We start from the raw sequence: 20,165 nt of genomic DNA, 5'->3' as shown, positions 1-20,165 counted from the left end.
AAGATATTGATGGAATAGTGCATGATATGTTCACTTTTGTGTTACTACTGGCATATAATATGTGCTAAGCAAATGCTTGCTGAGTGAACAAATGAGGCTGATAAGATGACTAGAACTTGGTAAAATGGTCAGCAGAAAGACCATTATTACAGGCAGAGGGTATGGAGGAGGGCAAAGGCATGGAGAAGAGAAGGTTTGGGACATATTCTGGGTATTGCTAATAGTGGTTGAAGGACTTTTTTTGGTGGAGGACCTTGAAAGAAATAAGAAAAGGTAGGTGGAGCCAAACTGTTACCAAATCCAAACTCGCTCTGCTTGCCGTACAACAGGCCAATGAATTGGGAGATGAGATGTTGAGACAAGGAATAAGACTTTATTCAGAAAGCCAGCAGACCAAGAAGATGGCAGACTAGTGTCTCTGAAAAACCATCTTATCAGGGTTTGGATGCCAGTTTCTTCTATAGAACAGAGATGGGGAGGAGATGAGGAAGTAAAGTAAAGAGGTCATAAGATTTGCAAATATCCCCTGGAATGGCCAGCCTCTGGGAAGGGATGTGTTAATTTCTTCTTTCTTGCAGCCATCCACAGGTGGACAGGGTCAGGATGTTTCCCTGAACAAAGGCACTTTGGTTTAACATTCAGGCAAAGGGGCAGGGGTCCCTGAAGCAGGCCATTATGGATAGACAGTATCCTTTTAGTGAACAAGAGCAACGGGAAGCAAAGGTTAAAGTAAAATAAACAGATCCAACATATAGTCAGATTTGGCTCTTCCCTGTTAAAATTTCCCCCTTTCAATGTCCAATCCACAATCTTGTGGCAAAAGGTGTGACGGCCATTCTAATCACTTCATCAGACGGATCTTTCTGGGAGTGTCTGCCATTGGTGCCAGTGTTCCAAAAGTTGTTTCTTTTGTTCCGCTCTGGAAAGTGTCTCCTTTATACCTGTAGCTTTAAAAAAAAATTCACAACCTAAAAGTTGAGCATTATCATTTATTCGGTAGGAATTTTGAGGGCTTCACACCTGGAAGGCAGCATCTCAAGTTAAGGAATTTAGTGCTTTTCTGTTTATAGGAAGATGCAGGGGTCTGGACTTACTGAAATCATTGCCTTGACATGCACTTCAGCTGTCTGGGGCCTATATCCTGTATTCTCACATCCTGAGTTTCCTCGGGGTTCACCATAGGGAGTGGCTGCAGTCTGATGGCTGCTAGATGGCAGATATTCTTCTCCTTCCTCAATTTCCTCAGAGCTCACTGGCTCACATTGGAGGGATGCAACCCAATGCTGATGACTGATATGGCAGGAAATATTCCATTTCTCATATCTTCTCCTCTTGGTCGGGAATTTGACCAATATTTTGGAGACATTTCATGATCAAATTTTGTCCCATGGTGCTGGGAGGCTCATCCCAGATCAGGCGAAAACTCTTGACATGCCACTCCAGGTGCTAGTTTTTGGATTAGACCTTATTGATAATGAAAGAGTCTCTGGACCCTCTATCTAATTATGATCCAGGAGACATTTTCCCTTGTTGCTTCCTCCCATACCTACAATCACAGTATTACAATTATTTTATAAGGTGATTTATTTTCTCAAGATGTTTTGTTGGAGGCCTGGTTACACATTGGGTACTACAAGAGACAACAATCTTATAAAATAGACAGGATGTAAGTAATGTAGCTAGTAACATTAACAAAGACTTAGCAGAGCAGGGAGACAGAAAGTACAAATCATCTGGAAACAAAGAACAATGATTAGTATACCTACTTATAATCCAGTAGCAATAACAAGTGACCAAAGGTACCATAACTGATTTAATGAGCCATTATCAGTTTCACTGTACCAGCCATGTGTACTTAGACATGCATGGCTTAATCTTCCAGACAAGCATTTGATACTGGCAGGATCAACCAGGAAAAGAGAAAAAGATAAATGATTCAAGCCTGCTTACAAAGGTATAATTTACCAAATTACTATAAGTCATAATTTGTTTAAGGGGAAGGTTTTCCTTACACCCAGAAACAGGTTCAAACCAGTGATTTTTCAGATAGAAACCATAAAATTATAACCATATTCATTAATTCACTCAGACCTATGTAACTAATCCTTTTTACTAATAGCTTTCTGAAGCCATCAGGTTTCCCATTAGAATTTTTCAACTTCTTACCCCATTCAGCATTATGGTCTGAAAGTCAGAAACTTGTATTTATCAAAAAGTGCTTTCTATAAATCTTCTTGAAGAGTAAGCATTTTTGCAAACTCATCAGGGTGAAACCATAGCTGCCTATAATGACAAAAGACAGGAAGGCACATTGAAATCTGATTACAATCCTATTGACAAAGTAACTTGGTTACTGTTGTGACATACAACATTTTCAGATAATAACTAGAATAGTGACTGATAACATTTTACCAGGATATATCAAATTTTAGGGACTCCATATAATCTCTAGAATACCTGTATAATTTTTGCTGTGCAACATAACGTAAGAAGATTTATTTCTTATTTGACAACACTTCCCATACCAAGTGAACCTAATTAGTTAATATCTCTCTTTGGGGTATTTCAAGGGCTCTTTGAAGCATCCCAAAGTTAGCTAGAGGTCAAAGGAACTTCATTATAATTTGATTTGATAAGTTTTATCAAAAAATATCAAAAGGATTTAAAACACTCAGTCAGATAGTATAACAGGTCACCGTGAAAAAATAGTTATTCACTTAGCCAAAGTAACAATAAAAGATTTCAAAGGCCAGTACGGAACAGATCACTTAAAAGGTAAAGAAACTTAAAATCTGTTATCAAAGGCAGTTCAACAGCTTAAGAAACCTTGTCTTCTTAACAGAGAGAAAAGACAAATTCAAGTTTTGCATCAGCTTACTTTTAGAATTCATTTACTCGATTAAACTTATTTTAAACTTAGTCAATCTTGACCATGTACAAAACTCTTTTCTCAGGGTCCACTTTCCATAAACCTTCCAAAACTTAACTTATTTTAGTGCAATTCTAACTTTCAAGTTGTCAAATATCTGGAGAGATTAATTTTAGATGGATATTCCTAAAATATAATTATTTTAAAAAGTTCACCTAAAGCTCTTATCTCGTTTGCATTTTCTTTCCTTAAAAGTGTCTTCACATCAAATTACTTTCCTTGCTGACAAACTTGCAACAGATATAACAAGATTTTATTTAGATTATATTAAACCCAGATATAATAAAAGTATTATACTTAATACTGATGACTTTAAAGCCATGTCTATATTAGTTAGATCAACAAAGGAACATTAATACCAGGTATTAATTTAATACTGAATATTTCCCAGCTAATGTGAAGCTGAATCTCATTTAGCTCAATTTCTCTTGTATTTAAAATTGTTTGGTTTATAAGTGCTTACTTTTCTTTAGGCCATTTAAATAGAAATCATTCACAAATCAACCTCAGCAATGTTATCAAAGACAAAGACACATACAAGGACATGAACAAACAGGGACCTCATAGTTTTCATTTCAGAATTTCAGCCCCGAGTCAGGTACAGCAATGTAAAATCCATCAGTTTACAAAAGAAGTTGGATTAAAATTAGGTTTCTGGCAGATGGAATAAATCAAGCTCCCTTGTCTGAATGGCTAAAGTTTTACAGAAAAGACACTTAGGTTTTTTATTTATCCTTGACAAGTCAATTTCTAAATTATTTTATCATCTTTTCAAAGTTTGCATTTTAAAATGATGGCAGAGATGAGGGTTCCTGAGAACACCAGATAGGACATTTGTATCTCAAAGATACAGGCAAGTTTTTCTTAGGATGACTTTGTTTCCCCTCTGTTTAATGTTTACAAACTTCAAGATAAATAGGGAAGGTTTTGGGAGTGGTATGTGTTAGAGAGACAATCAACTTGTTCCTCATTGTCAAAGTTACCTGTGTTTCTGGTGGGGAAATTAGAACTGAATGCCTCAAGTCAAAGGGAGTCCTCTGGCCTCTTACAGGATGTTGGCACAAGGGAAATTGCCCTGTTGTGCAAGTGGCTCCAGGTCCAAATTGGTTGCCCAGGCATGTCTTAGATGATACCATATCAGGCTCCTGTACTCCAGGGTTTAACACAGAAACTTCTATTTGATCCCAAGAGGTAGGGGAAACAGGAAGCAGTGAATATGATGGTGGCCTGGGGGAGGGGGTGAAGTTGGAACAACTGCTGGTGCAGCCTTCTCTTTTGCAAAACACTTCTAACTGCGAAATCACATAATAATTGAGTGAGCCACTCAGGGGCCATAGCTCTTCTGATCTTAAATATTGGGTCCACACCCTATTACAATAGTATATCATGTCTTTCTTAGTCAAAGTCTCATGGCTATATTTCACCCATTTATTTAATATATGTCCCAAAGGGCTCTGCTTCAGGATAAATGGAGTATTTCCCACTTTTATAAGTGTGATAACACCAAAACACAAAAAGATGCAAACAAATTCCAACACAAAAGGCCCAAATTCTAGCATCGATGCACACAAAACCAGAACAAGACCAAGACCAAAAGCAAAGAACCAGTCCCCAAATGGGGTAGACTTACCCTACAAAACCAATGAACTAGTTTCCAACAAACCACTTCCAAATCAGACAGAGTCCAACAACAATTCCCCCCTCCAACAGGGTACCCCAATCAAACAAATTGGCTTATCTCATAAAGGAAAAGCCCAAACTGAGAGGGGAATATGTTCACAGTGTGCATGCTGGAGTGACTTACACTACAAAATTGAGTCTGTGGACTCACAGAAGTTGGCCGTTTCCTTGTTTCAACTGCCAAGTGATGGGGTAGCTGGTGCTGCTTCAGGGAATTTTGAAAGGAAGACCCTCAGAACAAATGGTCCTGGCAGCTGCTAAGGCCACAACATTCCCTGACCACAGCTGGCTAACCATAAACAGCAAGTCTCCTGGCTGACTCACCAAATTTGTGGACAGGGAAACAGCCTAAATGTCCATCAACAGATGAATGGATAAAGAAGATGTAGTACATGTATACAATGGAATATTAGCCATAAAAAAATGAAATTGGGTCATTTGTAGAAATGTGGATGGGCCTAGAGTCTGTCATACAGAGTGAAGTAAGTCAGAAAGAGGAAAACAAATATCATCTATTAATACATATATGTGGAATCTAAAAAAAAATGGGACAGACAAATCTATTTGCAAAGCAGGAATAAAAACACATGTAGAGAATGGATGTGTGGACATGATGGAGAAGAGAAGGGTGGGATGAACTGGGAGATTAGGTTTGACATAAATACACTACCATATGTAAAATAGTTAGCTAGTGGGAACCTGCTGTATAGCACAGAGGGCTCAGCTTGGGGCTCTGTGATGATCCAGATGGGAGGGATGGAGGAGGGGGTAGAGAGGCCCAAGAGGGAGGGTATAAAAGTATACATATAGTTGATTCACTTCATCATTCTGCAGGAACTAACACAACATTGTAAAGAAATTATATTCCAATAAAAAAGAAAGAAAAATAAAAAGGATGGAGGAAGCAAGGGAGGAAGGAAGGAAGGAATGAATGAAGAAAGAAAGAGAGGAAGAAAGGAAGAAAGAAAGAAAGGAAAGGAAATAGCAGCAGTGTTTTTCAGGTGTACAGATGCTGATGACTGATATTGATGTTCTCTCAGTCCAAGGTTCTATTAACCAGCACTGCCTGATTTCTACAGGATAATGGTCCTTTAATAATGTGCCTACAGCTCTGCCAACCTCTGAATCACTGCAGGAGTACAAATTGTGTTCAGTGGGATGTTAGAGCTGCACATTGCATTGTCCTTGGCAGATGCTGGCACTGACTATAATGGCCTCCAGAACTATTAGATCAAAGATTGAATGATGATCAGACATGGGTACAAGGGGCTCCTACAACTGCAAGGGGAGGACAGGGGCAGACTGGATGCTGCTGTGACCCACTAATGCAATATTCCATGGTTGTGATTTGTAATTTTTAAAAATTGGAAAATTTCATACCAGTGGGAACCTGGTTAAATATATTCTTCCCACTGGAGCACCACACAAGGAAGGAGGTACAGCTATACACACTGGCATAGAAAGAAGCCCACAATCTTTTTTTTGCTGAAAAAGCAAATTATAGAAGATTATATATATTTAAACAATTTAATTAAAAAAATAAAATGAGAGCCTTGTCCTTAGCCACTGAGTCAAAAGAAGACAAAACAATAGCAACAAACAAACAAACATGTAAACCTAGAAGGTGACCAGTTGAAACCATAGCAAGAGGGTTGCATCTACTCTGTCCTGGGGCAGAGTCAAAGGCACATGAGACCTATGGGGCATCAGAAACCAGAGGTTTCAATGAATTACAGCAACCATATTGAACTAAATTATGACTCTAATTATTGAACTAAATAATGCCTTTCACCTTCAGCTGAACTCTGGTGGATCCTAAGATTCCTTCTAGGTCCTTTCGTTCATATTCTGGGTCAGAAGGAGAAATATTCTTCTGGAGTGGAGACCTATCTGGCTCAGACGACAGGATTTTGGGAAGTCATTGCAGAAGGCATTCTGATGGGAATAGTTTCATTCCCCCCTCCAACCCCCAACCTCCTGCCCCAGTAAAATTCCCTTGTTTTTGCTGTTTGTGTTTTCTTTTTTTTAAGTGTCTCAGTGCTTTTTATTAATTTATTTGTTTAATTTTAATAAATTTATTTATTTATTTATTTGTTTGTTTATTGGCTGTGCTGGGTCTTCGTTGCTGCACACGGGCTTTCTCCAGTTGTGGTGAGTGGGGGCTACTCTTCACTGTAGTGCTCGGGCTCCTCATTTTGGTGGCTTCTATTTTTGTGGAGCATGGTGTCTAGGCTCTTGAGCTTCAGTAGTTGTGGCACACAGGCTCAATAGTTGTGGCTCATAGGCTTAGTTACTCCGCAGCATGTGCAATCTTCCTGGAGCAGGGATTGAACCTGTGTCCGCTGCATTGGCAGGTGGATTCTTAACCTCTGCATCACCTAGGAAGTCCTGTGTCTTCTTTTTTAAATTTGTAGCAGACAGGGGAGGACTTCCTTCCATTCTAGTGAAAATGCTTCTAGAATATTTTGCTTTGCTTATTTGGTGTCCTGGACCTTGGAATAATTCGGTGGTGAGTTCACTGGTTCTGGGATGACCACTGGGTTTGTCACATAGACATTTGGGTGGACCATGCCCACCTGGAAAACACAGGCACATAGGAGGTGCACCAGTGAGGATGCAGGAAGGATTGTGCAGGAAGAGGCCTTTAGGGACCTGAGGACCCTCCTACTCCTGGGCAGGAAGGGAAGCACGAAGAGCCCTCTAGTCTCCAACCTCTTTGGGCCTCTCTCCACCCCCTGAGGAGCTTTCAGGGCTCACATTGTTGGGCTGGTAGCAGACCAGCTGGCAGCCAAAGTGTGCAGCGGCACTTGCAATGCAGAACTCCAGGAGGCAGAAGATGAGCAGCACACCAGAAACTGCCATTCCGGGAATCTGGAACCAGACCAGATGAGGAGGAACTGAGTGCAAGTTTGGGAGTCTGAGCTCTGGCTCTGCGGTGGCCATCTCTATGGCTTTGATAAATTTCCCTAACCTTGTCTCAGCCTTGTGGGGAAGGTATCTAATCAGGTTTTTGTGAAGGTCAAGTGTGTTTGTGAAAGAATTGTTATCTTAACACCTACAGCAGTGCACTTCTAAGGAAAAGAATAGTCTTTGATTAGGGAAACACCTTGGTACCCTGCTTCAGGCATCAGGGACAAGACCTGAAGCTGTGATCTGGACTCGGACACTTAAACAGTGGAACTGTTCTGTGTAGGAAGTGAATAGAATTTGGGGATATGGACAAGCCACAGAGATATGGGCAGAGGAGAAATATGGGGTTGAGCAAGGTGACAGGAAGGTGGCGGCTGCAGAAAAAGGCATCCCAGGAGAAGCTGAGACTTCAAAAAACAGAGATGTCTAATCTTCAGGAATGAGGTGTTTCCTAGGCTCTGATGTAAACCTCCACCATCTCTCTGAACTTTTAGTGAAAGTCAGCCAGTGAGACAACCTTCTTTGCTTGTGACAGTGACATTTTGGGAAGGGTAGTAATTGGGGCCATCTTAGGCTTGGGAAAAAGAGTAAGTGGAAGGCCTCCCAATGTGAACTAGTAGAAATAGATTTCACTCAAGCACCAGGAGAAATCTAAGCCCACCCCTTGCTATTTTCCAAGAATACCCAAGAAGAGGGGGGCTCCCTCTGTATCTGGGGAGAGAGTTTGGGTAGAATCCATTTTCATCTTAAAGGACAAGGGCTGAATGATCCCAATTTCTATTTGGATTCTAATATCATGAGATACTAAATATGAAAGTGAAAGTGTACGGCAGAAGGTGGTAGGTGCCAAATACAAGGGTGTGTCTAAAATTATCTGCCCTATGGCCGAAGAATTTATCGAAGTGTTAATATAACCGGGGTGCAGGTAATTTTTGACTCACCCTCATATATGTTTGTCTATTATAATTTAAACATGGCATTGGTGAGAGCCAGCTGCTCAGAGAATGTTCCCTTTTGCAGATGCCCCCTCCTTTGCCCTTTTCCTTCTCAATTTAGCAAGCATTTATGACACATCATTTTGGTATCAGTGGCTGAAAGAAGTATTCAGAGAGGCACAGTTGAGTGAGGGAGACAGATACAGATGTAGATCATTATAATTCACATCAGACAAGGTAAGAGCTTTAAAGAGTGGGAAAAAATGCCTCAGGGGCACTGAGGAGAGAGAGAGATGAATTCAAACTAGAGGATTTAGAGAGGGTGGGAGTAGGAGAGGGTGTCCCAGGCAAAGGGAAAGGCAGGATGATGATGTCTTAGTCCATGAATCCCAGAGGCCCAGGGAGGAAGAAGGCTTTTACAAATAATTCTGGTGTTTTTCCAAATGCGTTTTTAACAAAGAAAACCTTTCATGGAAAAGGGGTCCCTCACGCAGCTTAGATGTGAACCATATGATGGGCACTAATTCACGCTTGTCCAGGTCCTGGAGCCCCCAGCCCTTGGGTCAGCATTTGAGAAGCTCGGATGAAGTCCAGCCCTGCTTGTTCAGATGGGAGGCCCGAGGTCTGAGGGTGGTGTGGGCGGCCAGGGTTGGGGGAGTTCTCTTTCTGAGATTAGATATTGGCAAAATCCAAGTTTTGTGACTTGAAAGTTACTGCTGTCTCCACTCCAGGATGTTGACTGTGCTGTGAGGTTTAGTCTTTCCTGACCCTCTGCCCTAGCCTCTCCCTAAGCTCTTCACTCTGCATTTGCTTCCTCATTTCTTACACTGGACGAGCCATTGGTTCTTTCCCAGCAGGAAAAGAGCCAAGAATTCTTCAGTGCCTGCCACTCCCAGGGGATGGGAATAACTGGAGGTCAGGGGAGCAAGGCATTCGAAGGGAAGTGAGCTGTGAGGCACGGGAAGTTGGAGTCTGATCTCTGGGGAGCAGTAAATACCTGGCCAAGGAAATTAGACTTTCATCCTAAAGCAACTGGGAGCCATAAGCTGTTTCTGGAAAGGGAGAAACTCAAGGTATTTTGCTACAAAACATAGACTCGGTCGATAGGTTCTCTGGGGACAGGCTTTTCTTAGAAATCTTGGAGAGAAAAGTCCTAGGAAGGACCTTCTCATCTATTACAAATAACAGTTAACGGCTACCATTTATCGAGTACAGACCATGCCTGGTGCATTCACTTATTCATTTGACAAATGGTTATGAGGTGTCAGTCATGTTCCAGGCACAGTTCTGGGTATTTGAGATATAGCAGTGAATGAAACAGAAAAACATCTCTGCTCTTATGAAGCTTATACTCTAGCGGGAGGAGATAGATAGTAAGCATGACATGTTAGCAGCTGAGTAGTTTGCAGAGTTTGTTGGGAGATGGTTAAGGCTATGCGGAAGGAAATGGGGGGCGGGGGATGAATGATCCTGGGATATTGTAGGTGATGCTTGTGACTTTAGGTGCAGTGGTTCCATCATTCAGGTGGGTCTCTTTGAGAAGGTAATTACTGAGAAACAACCTGGAGGAGGTGAGGAATGGAGGGGGCTGTGGGGATACCCAAGGGAACATTCGAGGCCTAAATATGGTAACATGCCTAGTGTGTTTGGGGAAACATCAAGGGCGTAGTCTGGCTCAAGTGTGGAGAGCCAAAGGGTGGGGTCAGGGAGCACAGTGGTCAGTATCTTTAGGCTACTGTAAGGATGTTGGCTGCGTGTGTGTGTGTGTGTGTGTGTGTGTGTGTGTGTGCATGTGTGTGTGTGAGTAAAGTGGGAGAAATGGAAGGTTTAGAGCAAGGAAGTGATGTGATGTTACATCTCAGAAAGGATCACTCTTGCTGCTGTGCTGACCACAGTGGCTAGGAGAGAGACAAGGATGGAGTGGGGAGAACAGTTAGGAAGCTGCTCCGGACAGCATGGTACTGGAGGAACTGGTGAAAATGGTTGGATTTTGGTTGCATTTTAAAGGTAGAACTAACATGATTCCCTGAGGAATTGGCAGGAGGGCGTGACAGAAAGAGGGTCAATGATTATTCCAAGGTTTGTACTGAGCAACTGGAAAGATGCAGTTGCCATCAACCAGAATAAGGAAACCAAAAGAAAAGTCTGGGAAGTAAAATCTGGAGATCTGAGTTGGACACACTCCTTTCAGATGTTGAGTGGACAACTCAATACAAGAGATTGGAGTTTGGGAGAGAGGTTTTGGCTGGAGCTCTTCACTCTGAGGTCGAGAAGGTGTTTGTAGTCACCAGTGGATGATATTGCCAAGGCAGTGCGTGCAGAGAAAACAAAAGAGGACCAAGGACAGAGTTTCAGAGACTGGGAAAAAGAGCAGAACCAGCAAAGGACACGGGAGAGAGGGCGGAGGAGGACCAGTTGCAGGGTGCAGCCTGGACGCCATGTGACATCCACAAAAGAGGAGACCTGATTGGGGACTTTGTGAAGAGGAAGTTTTTGGAGAAGTGAAGCCAAAAGTCTGATTAGAGTGGGTTCAAGAGAGAATATGAGAGATTTGGAAACAGTGAGGGAGACAGTTTTTTTTTTTTTTTTTTTTACTATGCTACACAGCATGTGGGATATTAGTTCCCCAACCAGGGATGGAACCCATGCCACCTGCAATGGAAGCTCAGAGTCTTAAACTACTGGACCACCAGGGAAGTCCCATAGACAATTCTCTTACAGATTTTTCTGTGAAGAGGACCAGACAAACAAGGTGGAAGAGACAAAAGCACATTTATATGCTGATGGAAACCCTCCAGTCAAGGGGCAAAATGGTTGATTTAGAAGAGAGGCAGTGGGGAAGGGAAGGGAAGAGAACTTGATGTGATAACCTTGATTAAGCAGGAGAGGCGGGACTCCGTAGTGCAGATGGAGAGATTGAGTTTGCAGGGGACTCATCTATAGCTGGTTTCTTGCATCAGGCAGCCACAAGTCTCATATGGCTATTGAGCACTTGAGATGTGGCTACTCTTAAACTGAAATGGGCTGTAAGTGCAAAATATACCCTCGATGTAAAGACTTCATATCTCAAATGAGAAAGATCAAATTAATAGTTGTTTACATGAATTACTTGTTGGAATGACAACATTTTGGATCTATTGGGTTAAATGAAACATAACATTAAAATTAATTTCATTTATTTTTCCCCCCCTTTTTAGGGTGGTGACTGGAAAATTTAAAATCACATACAGTTCTCATGTTAGATTTCTATTGGATGGCACTGATGAGGAGCACATCCTGCCTGTTGCCTATTTTTGTCAATAAAGTTTTATCATCACACAGTGAAGCTCCTTTTTTTTATGTATTTTCTATGGCTGCATTCTCACTACAGGATAGGGTGGAGTAATTGCCAAAGAGACCAGATGGCTTGCAATGGCTTAAATATTTCCTCTCTGAGCCTTCACAGAAAACCTTTGCTGAGTCCTTGTCCCTAGTAATGGGCAGGAAGCCGAGAAAGTGAGTAGGGAGGGTGGGCAGGCACATATGCATTAAAGGTATAATTACATACATGCAATTAGTAATCAAAATTCTCCTAACAGCGTCATATTTTAGATACTGTTTTACAAAGATAGAAACTGAAGGCTAAGAACGTTAACACAGCAATAAATCTACCGATCAGGGACTTTAAACTCTGTTGCAATTCCTACAGCACTTGGGGGAAAGCTTGGCTGTCAGCCTCTTTCTGACAATTCTCTAAACCCAGCTAAGTTGGAACCCAGAAGAGCACTAGTTGAGAAGGATACTCACCACCACCCAGCTGGGAGTGTCAGGATACCTGCCGGGGTAGCTGTAGGGGGTGGCGATACTTAAATCAATGATGAACACTATGATTCCAACCACAGAGCAGATTGCACTGATGATGTTCAAGCCCAAGCTGCTGTTCAGCTGAAGAAGACACAGAGGGTCAGGGTGGGAGGGGAAAAAGATGTAACTGAGATGAGCAGTAACTCAACAAGTATTTCTAAACCCCAGTTCTGCAGCAAGTAAAGTGGTGCCCCGTGCAAAAAGGTATGGGGCTAAATTAACTTTGAAAAAAGACCTATTTAATTTTCTAGGCGGAAGAATGTTAAATAGGTCTTTGCTGCAGGACTTTTCAGAGCCTGTAACAAGGATTATGCATCTTCCAGAGAGGGGGCTACTAAAGAGAAATTTCCCCAAGTTTACCTACCCATCTTCACAGGGTGTGTTGTGGGACACGTGTCCCCAAGAATAATCTTTGGGGAACACTCGACCCCTTTATTGCAATGGAGATGGGTAGGAGGATCAATCCCAGTGTCTTGGAACGTGACAGGCTCCAATGCTTCACGATTCTGGGCCATGTGCAGAAAGACACGCCCAGAATTTTAAGCTTCCCTTCGGAGATTTTCAGGTAGATCTCATCTGGTGTAGGACCTGGCCCTGTGGAAGCCCCTAACCCTAGATAACCTGCTGTGAGAGGAACAAAGGTACTTTCTTGGTGCACTGCTAGGGGACCACGAAGCCTTGTCCATGTTGATTTACAGAGCTCCTTTGGCTGGATTCCTTAGGGAGGCAGGTGCCTGAGCCTCCTGGCTGCCCTGCAGAAATGGAGGCCTGCTCGGTGTGCCACTCGGCTGGAGGGCAGCCCTGGGCCCCTGGGACTCTGTGCCTCTTCCTGTCAGAGCCTCGTAGGGAAGCTATTCTTTCTCTGATGCCTTAACTAAGGTGGTTGTGCTGCCCTTCCCTCCCCTGAACCCTCTGGACCCTTTGTCTCTTGGCACTGTGGCCAGGTTCATGTGGTCCTGTGATTACGTGTGAGCACATGTTAGTGCCCTGTGTCTGGCTATGAGTAGGTGCACACATGAGGGAGGGATTCATCTGCTTTTCTCCCTGGTGTGTCTCTCCTAGAAGGTCCCCAGCTGGCAGAGCCAGTCTCAGGATGTGACTTACCAGGCAAGAAGATCTTGGATTCTTTTCTGCTGACACTGAGAGGGATCCTGAAATGATGAACTGGCAGGGAAGAGAGGAGGTTTAGAAAGAGGTCAGGTGTTAGGGCCCCATCTTCAGGCTTCCATGGTTCTATTCACACACATATTCTCTCACACACACTAGGTTCCTCTGCTCAGACCCCAGCTCAACATGGGGGAAAAGAATGAAAGAATGAATGATTGAATGAATGAATGAGCGGGTGGGCTGTTTTGTTCACACATGACCAGACTGTGAAGTGGGATCCCATAGATGTGGTTGTAAATTCTGGCTTGAATCTCATGGGATCTTTGGTAAGTTATTAATGTCTGAAATATTTATTTCCTCATTTAAAAATGGGAAAGATGACATGTCTTCCTAAGTGTCATTGTCATGAGAAAATTTATGCCCCCCTTCTGGCATTTAGTGTATCTTGCACATAGTAGATCCTATACATAGTAGATGCTCAGTAAATGGTGCTTCTTTCCTTTCTTTGACTTTCCCCCATGCACATCTTGTTGGTTTCCCATGCTTATCTCAGGATTCAGTCAGGTACAGTGGCTCTGCAGGAGAGAAGGAAAGGGTACCTGCATTTGTACTGCCTTTATGTTTTAGGCAAACATCAGTCCTCACCTGTCTACATATCTGGGTGCGTATTTTAGTTACTCAGAAAGGTGTCACATGTCTACAATGCTGGACATCAATCATGGGGACGAGGAAGTAGATTGTGTGCATTTAGTCCAACACTGGTATTCCGCAAGCATAGCAGCCGGTGAAATTACCTACCATTATTTACCCAATGTGGCAGCAATACTGGCCTGAAAGGGCATCAGCTACAGTTTAGTAACAGCTTTGCTGAGCAGTACATGAAGTGCTTTTTATAATCTTGCCTTATTTAATTGCATGGTGGCCCATCAGGCACCAATATTATTCCCATTTTACAGATGGGTGTACTGAGGCTTAGAGATTTAAAACAACGCTCCCAAGACTATCCAGCAAGCAGCAGAGCTGGGAATTAGATCCACGCAGTTGACTCCAGATTCCATGGTCTTAACCCTCATCCAATATTCCCTCCCACTCAGGGTAGATGCATGTATCCTGAGTGGAAATGGTTGGTTCCAATGAAATCTGACTCTAGCTGCTTATGCATTCTAAGACGAATGCCATTTTCCCTATAAGTGGAAAAACGAATCTCAGTTGCACATCCTTCTGTTTATAGAGAGTTGATGGGGAAGGAAGGGAACAAAAGGCTGGACTTCTGATGTCCTGCCTGGTCCCCTTGAGATGCCAAAAGAGATGGGCGTTTATTTTAGAGGAGGACATTAGTGATCTCTAGGAAATAGAAAGAGAGCCCTGGGGTCAAGAAGCCACCAAAGAACAAAACTGCAGAAGAAAGGAGGAGGAGTTATGAGTGCTGAAGGTAGCTGAGTATTTGGCAAAAGTGGTGATGGCCAACGAGGCATCTGAGATGCCAGGGAAGCCACTGGGCACTTAATACTCAGTGAAATCTAATGCTGAAGGCAAGCCATCGTGTGACTGGGGTGTTAGTCCTCTCCATCACCCCAAACTCCTTAACACTGATGTTACAGACACAGGGCCCTGTGAGTGCTTGGGGGGAAGAATAGGTGCTGCTTCCAAGTTAGGTCTGTGCACAGTGGAGAAAAGACCAGAATCTCAGGAGATGAGACACAGATGGGAATGAGAGAGAGAGATAGAGAGTGAGGGGGAGCAGGGGTTCAGAGAAAGGTGCTCCCTACAGCACAAGCCCTGCCATTTTGCAGATATTGTGTGGTTATGAGGATGGGTATCTAGGCTATTTTATTTAAATCTCACAGGGTAAGGTGACTTTGGCTGACATCTCGGTTACTCTGGAGTTTTGCTGTTTGTGAGAAAAGTTGCATTTTGAGTCATAGACAGGTGTGTGAGTCGAGGGACAGACTATATATCAGCAGGGAGTAAAAGGAGACTGGTGAGTGAAGGGGAAATGTGTGTGTGTGTGTGTGTGTGTGTGTGTGTATGGGGAGGACACTAGGGTGAATGGAAAAGAATCATAAAGGGTACACCTTGGAGAAGAGAAAGGACCAGTAGTTCTTAACCTTTTAGGGAGTCACAGATCACTCTGAGAATCTGATGAAAGCTATGGACTTTGCCAGAAAAAAAAAAAAAAAAAAAAACAAAGGTTTTACCAGACTGGGGAGTCGGAAGCCCATTAGTGGACTCTAAGCTGAGTCTCCACTGCTTAATGTTTTAGTGACTCTTGACCATGGGTGGAAATGCTTTTTTTCTGGAGCTGAGACTGTGGTCCTACGTTGAACACTTGAGGGCTATTCCTAATACCTCTTTTTACACATGGGTGCTTTTGTGTGAATTAGAAAATGGTGCCACCTGTGGGTTGATGAACTAGAAAAAGTTCCCTGCCCTCTGGAGGGGGCATATTAGAAAAGCCGCCTCTGTGTAAATGCTGTGTTGCAGAGCTGTTGCGTGGTGTTATAGGCTGAATTGGGTCCTCTCAAAACTTATCTTTTGAAGCCCTAACCCCTATTGCAGTAAGTCTCCTACATAGGAGTGAGCTCTGCTCTGAGAGTGTGTTCATAAGCCCAATTTGTTCATAAATCCAACAAAGATAGCCAAGGTACCCAACCAGCACAATCAGCTATAGAGTATTGTATTGTAATAAGTTCATAACGCATGTTTCCATCTTTGAAGGTTTGCAACTTCAGGGTTCATATGCAGGGAACTTACTGTACCTCAGAATGTGACTGCCTTTGGAGATAGTGCCTTCAAAGAGATGATTAAGATTAAATGGGATCATTAGGGTGGGACCTAATTCAATATAACTGATGTTTTTACGAGAAGAGGAGATTAGGACACACACACACACATAGACACACACACACACACACATACACACACAGAGCACAGGGACCCAAGGAGGAGATGGTGGTCTACTAGCCAAGGTGAGAGGCCTCAGAAGAAACCAGCTCTGCTGGCACCTTGATCTCAGACCTCTGCTCACCAGGATAGATGTGGGTAACACATTTCTGTTGTGTAACCCAGCCAGTCAGTGGTATTCATCCCGGCAGCCCAAGCAAAGTAACATGCTTGGTGATCAAGGCCTGAGCTGGCTTTACACCCCATCCGCTCCCTTGGCTGGGAACCTGCAGGGCACAACTTGAAAAGATGGCCCGAGTGTGCCGGCACTTTCTGAGAACTCACTTGCAGGGTGACTCGTGTTACTTACCCAGATGCCTCCCCACAAGGGAAAGCCTGTGTACAATGAGACAGTGGTAACACTCAAGAAGGACACCATGACAAGGCCAAGGCCGAAGTGAATCACGCCAATCAGGATCTGGATGGCCTGTCAGGAGAGCCACAGCTGCAGCCTCTGTTTCTGAGGCTGGATCGGCCTCCCCTTTAGGCCTCCTTTTTATTTTAATAAATCTTTTGTTTTCCTGGTCTAAATAGTAATATGGAAAAATATAATCATGAAATAAAAATTGCCCATCCTTCCCCCTCACTCAGAGAAAACAACAGCTTACATTTTGGTGGCTAACCTTCTGTTATTCTTTTCACATCTATACTGGATAATACAAAATGTCTCTGTATACTTAGCTTAATACTTCCTCATGAACATATACGTCCCCATGGAATTAAATATTCTTCAAACTTATGTGTTTTAAGGGCTGCCCAGATTCCATCATGTGGACGTTCAGTGGAGGCGTTGGAATAGAAATCTTCAATAGGTAAGACTGTTTCTGTGTTTTCATATTATAAATAGCGCTGTGATGAACATCTTTGTAGAGAAAGCTTTGTGCCCATCACTTATTGCTTTAGGACAGTGTTCTGGATTGAATTGTGTCTGCCTCTCCCTCCCCCACCAAGTTCATATGTTGACATTCTGACCACCAGCTCCTCAGACTGTGACCTTATTTGGAAATAGGGTTCCTGCAGACATAACTAGGTCTCAACACGGATGCTGGCAACAGGGCCAATATCCCAGTTTCCTGCAGTTTACTGCTTTATTTTGTTGTTGTTTTTGTTCCTCTTTCCTAAGATGCCTGAGTCAGAAAATACAAGGCCCTATACTGAAGCCCTGGTGATGTTGCACAGCTGAGCTTTCTAATGGATCAGCGGTTGGCAAGGCTGGGACAGCTGCAACCCCACTTTGGATTTGGAGTTCCTGTATTTCCAAACCTCCCCCCTCCTCCAGCTGCAGCCATGTGGCCCCTGCCTGTAGAGTGAAATGTCACTTACCCCTAAGACTTTGCCTTCTTTCAGGGCTTTCTCGGCAGGTTGCTGACTCATAGATGGTCCCAAACCAGGTGTGTTCCCATGAATTACCTGGACTTGGGGCTGGTAGTTTGGATGTAGGGGCACCTGAGATGTGTCCCCTGGGAGCACAATATATGCATTTTGGGGTGTCACCATAAACGCAGAGTTGGCCACGGGGCCTGATGAAGTCATTGGATTCATGCTGCTAAAAAACAAGTGCAACAAGAAGAACAACAAGGACTTATCACATAACACAGGGAACTATACTCAATATCTTGTAGTAACCTATGATGGAAAAGAATCTGTAAAATAATATATATATAACTAAATCATTTTGCTGTATGATTGAAACTAACACATCATAAATTAAGTATTCTTCAATTAAATGAAAAGATATTTCTCCAAAAAAAGAGAGAAATGCAATAGAATTGTCCCTCCATTAGTTGTGCACTAACATTCACATTGAAAAACAACTTTTGCTCATTTGAGCATCTCAACATCCCATGAGTTTATTAATCCCATTTTAGAGATAATACTAGGTACCAGTTATAAGGCACTTACAAAGTGCCACGCAGTCAGTGCTTCACAAATCTATCACCTTTAATCTTCATACCTGTGCAGTTTACAGATGAGAAAATGAAGGCCCAAAGAGGTTAAGCATGACTGAGGGCAACAGCTGTGTCCTTTTTTTTTTTAATGCCAGCATCTTGTAGACTGTGGAATCATAGTTCCCCACCAGGGATTAAGCCCCCGCCACGGTAGCGACAGCACCAAATCCTAACCACTGAACCACCAGGGGATTACCAGGGCTGTGTCTTTTTTGGTCGTGAATCTCTTGTAATGCTTTAGCAGGGTGCTTTGTATATAGAAGTACTATCTGATTACAAAATTTCCAGAGGTGGAAAGTCTCTTGGAGAATATTGAGTCCAATTCTCTCCATTTCTGCAAAAGGAAACCCAAGCTGGGAGAGTGGATGTGACTTCCCCAAAGTCCCAGGCAATTAAATATTAGTTAAATGGAGATCATAATCCTCATGGGAAGCCTTGTTGCCAAAGCAGAGTAGATTCACTGGGTTCTCATGCTGCTCAATTTTGTAGTTTACTTTTGAATTCTGGTTGCATTTAAAAACTTCTTTTTTATTTTTGAGCAGACCCCCAAAAGCTGTTACAATAAACTCTGCCATGTGTTCCACTCCACCCCCAGGGTCACTCATGCCTCATCTGGCAGAAAAACCTTATCAGCACCACTCAGGTATCCACAGAAACCATTAGATGAAGTGTACTCACTTTGCTCTGCCAGTGGCGAAGACTCTCTTGCTTCTTTCTGTTCCCAGTTCTTCCCTGTAGGTGGCTTGTTTTCCCTGGAGAGGGAACACATTGAGTTCTGTTGGGGGCTGTGTTTAGAAAGATCCAAAGTCCCCTCCCCTCATTCCTTGCTTATCATTTCCTTAGAGCTCAGCTTCCCCACCCATATTTGCTTCCTGTTTTGACCACGAAGCCACTTAATTGCAGTTCAGTTGGGCAACAAAGGCATGGGGGAGAGAAGGTGTAGGACATATTTTGGGTATGGCTAATAGTGGTTGAAGCATTTTGTGGGGGGAGGATATTGGAAGAAATAAGAAAAGGTAGAAGGAGCCAAACCTCATAGCTTTACATATTATTTTGGGCCCAACTTCTGGTTTTTGGTCCTTCAGTTTTTGAGTTCTTTTTATACTTAGGGATATTAGTTTTTCATCTGTGATATATTTTCTCCAAATTTGGCAAATTATCTTTTCAATTTATTTTTCGGGTTTTTTTAAAATCATGCATAGTAAAATAATTTTTATGTAGTAAAATTTATCAATCTTTTCTTTTGTTATTGCCATAGTCTGAAAGTTTGTGTCTCCCCTGTAATTCACGTATTGAAAGCTAATCCCCCAGGTGATGGTATTTGGAGGCAGGGCCTTTGAGAGGTGATGAGGTCATGAGGGTGGATTCCTCATGAGTGGAATTAGTGCCCTTATAAAAAAGACCCCCCAAATTCATGAAAAAGCAGTAAGTGTGACAGTTTGTAAAATTTTTGAAGCCTAGAGCTAGAATTATGACCAGAGAGCTTAAAAAATTTTTGTTTTGCAGATGATTCATTACACCAATGAAGAAAGTGAGGAGCAGAGACATTGAGGGAACTGACTTGTCCTCCAAATGGCACAGCCAGTGAAGATGGAGCTAGGCTAAGACCTCCCATCTCCAGTTACCAGCTCAGTGTTCTTTCCATTAGAAAAGGGGTCATAGAGTCTAAGCCAACCAACCGAAACAGGCAGAAGGAATCAAGAGGCAAACCTGAAGTGCCCCTGGAGGAAGAACGGTACTCAGTCAAGCTAGGACAAAAGACAGACAGAGGTCAAAAAAAATTTTTTAAGCTCTTTATTGGAATACAAATGCTTTACACTGTTGTGCCAGTTTTTGCTGTACAATAAAGTGAATCAGCTGTATTTATAC

General features: G+C 42.7%; 1 protein-coding gene across 1 annotated transcript; it reads right to left on the bottom strand.

The window, feature by feature from the left end:
- Window positions 1–7,083: 7,083 nt before the first annotated feature.
- Window positions 7,084–17,889, bottom strand: LOC130850360 (membrane-spanning 4-domains subfamily A member 8-like). The gene is made up of 6 exons (XM_057729849.1): window positions 17,671–17,889; window positions 16,658–16,774; window positions 13,402–13,461; window positions 12,241–12,378; window positions 7,367–7,480; window positions 7,084–7,185 (listed from the first exon to the last, which is right to left on the bottom strand). Exons 1-6 carry the CDS (start codon window positions 17,887–17,889, stop codon window positions 7,084–7,086), a joined length of 750 nt encoding a protein of 249 aa, XP_057585832.1.
- Between the last annotated feature and the right edge of the window lie 2,276 nt (window positions 17,890–20,165).

This window comes from Hippopotamus amphibius, chromosome 3 (genome assembly GCF_030028045.1).
Source record: "Hippopotamus amphibius kiboko isolate mHipAmp2 chromosome 3, mHipAmp2.hap2, whole genome shotgun sequence".
Classification (NCBI taxonomy): domain Eukaryota; kingdom Metazoa; phylum Chordata; class Mammalia; order Artiodactyla; family Hippopotamidae; genus Hippopotamus; species Hippopotamus amphibius.
Note: the sequence above shows the minus strand (reverse complement) of the source record. Positions and strands in the feature narration are given on the sequence as shown.

What these genes read in the sequence shown, in the direction of transcription:
- LOC130850360 (XM_057729849.1), bottom strand. Translation starts at nt 17,889, where the DNA reads ATGAATCCAATGACTTCATCAGGCCCCGTGGCCAACTCTGCGTTTATG. An exon ending in AAGAAGGCAAAGTCTTAGGG is followed by an intron (nt 16,775 to 17,670) that starts GTAAGTGACATT and finishes CTCTCCTGACAG; the next exon opens with GCCATCCAGATCCTGATTGG. An exon ending in CCTTGTGGGGAGGCATCTGG is followed by an intron (nt 13,462 to 16,657) that starts GTAAGTAACACG and finishes CTTCCCTGCCAG; the next exon opens with TTCATCATTTCAGGATCCCT.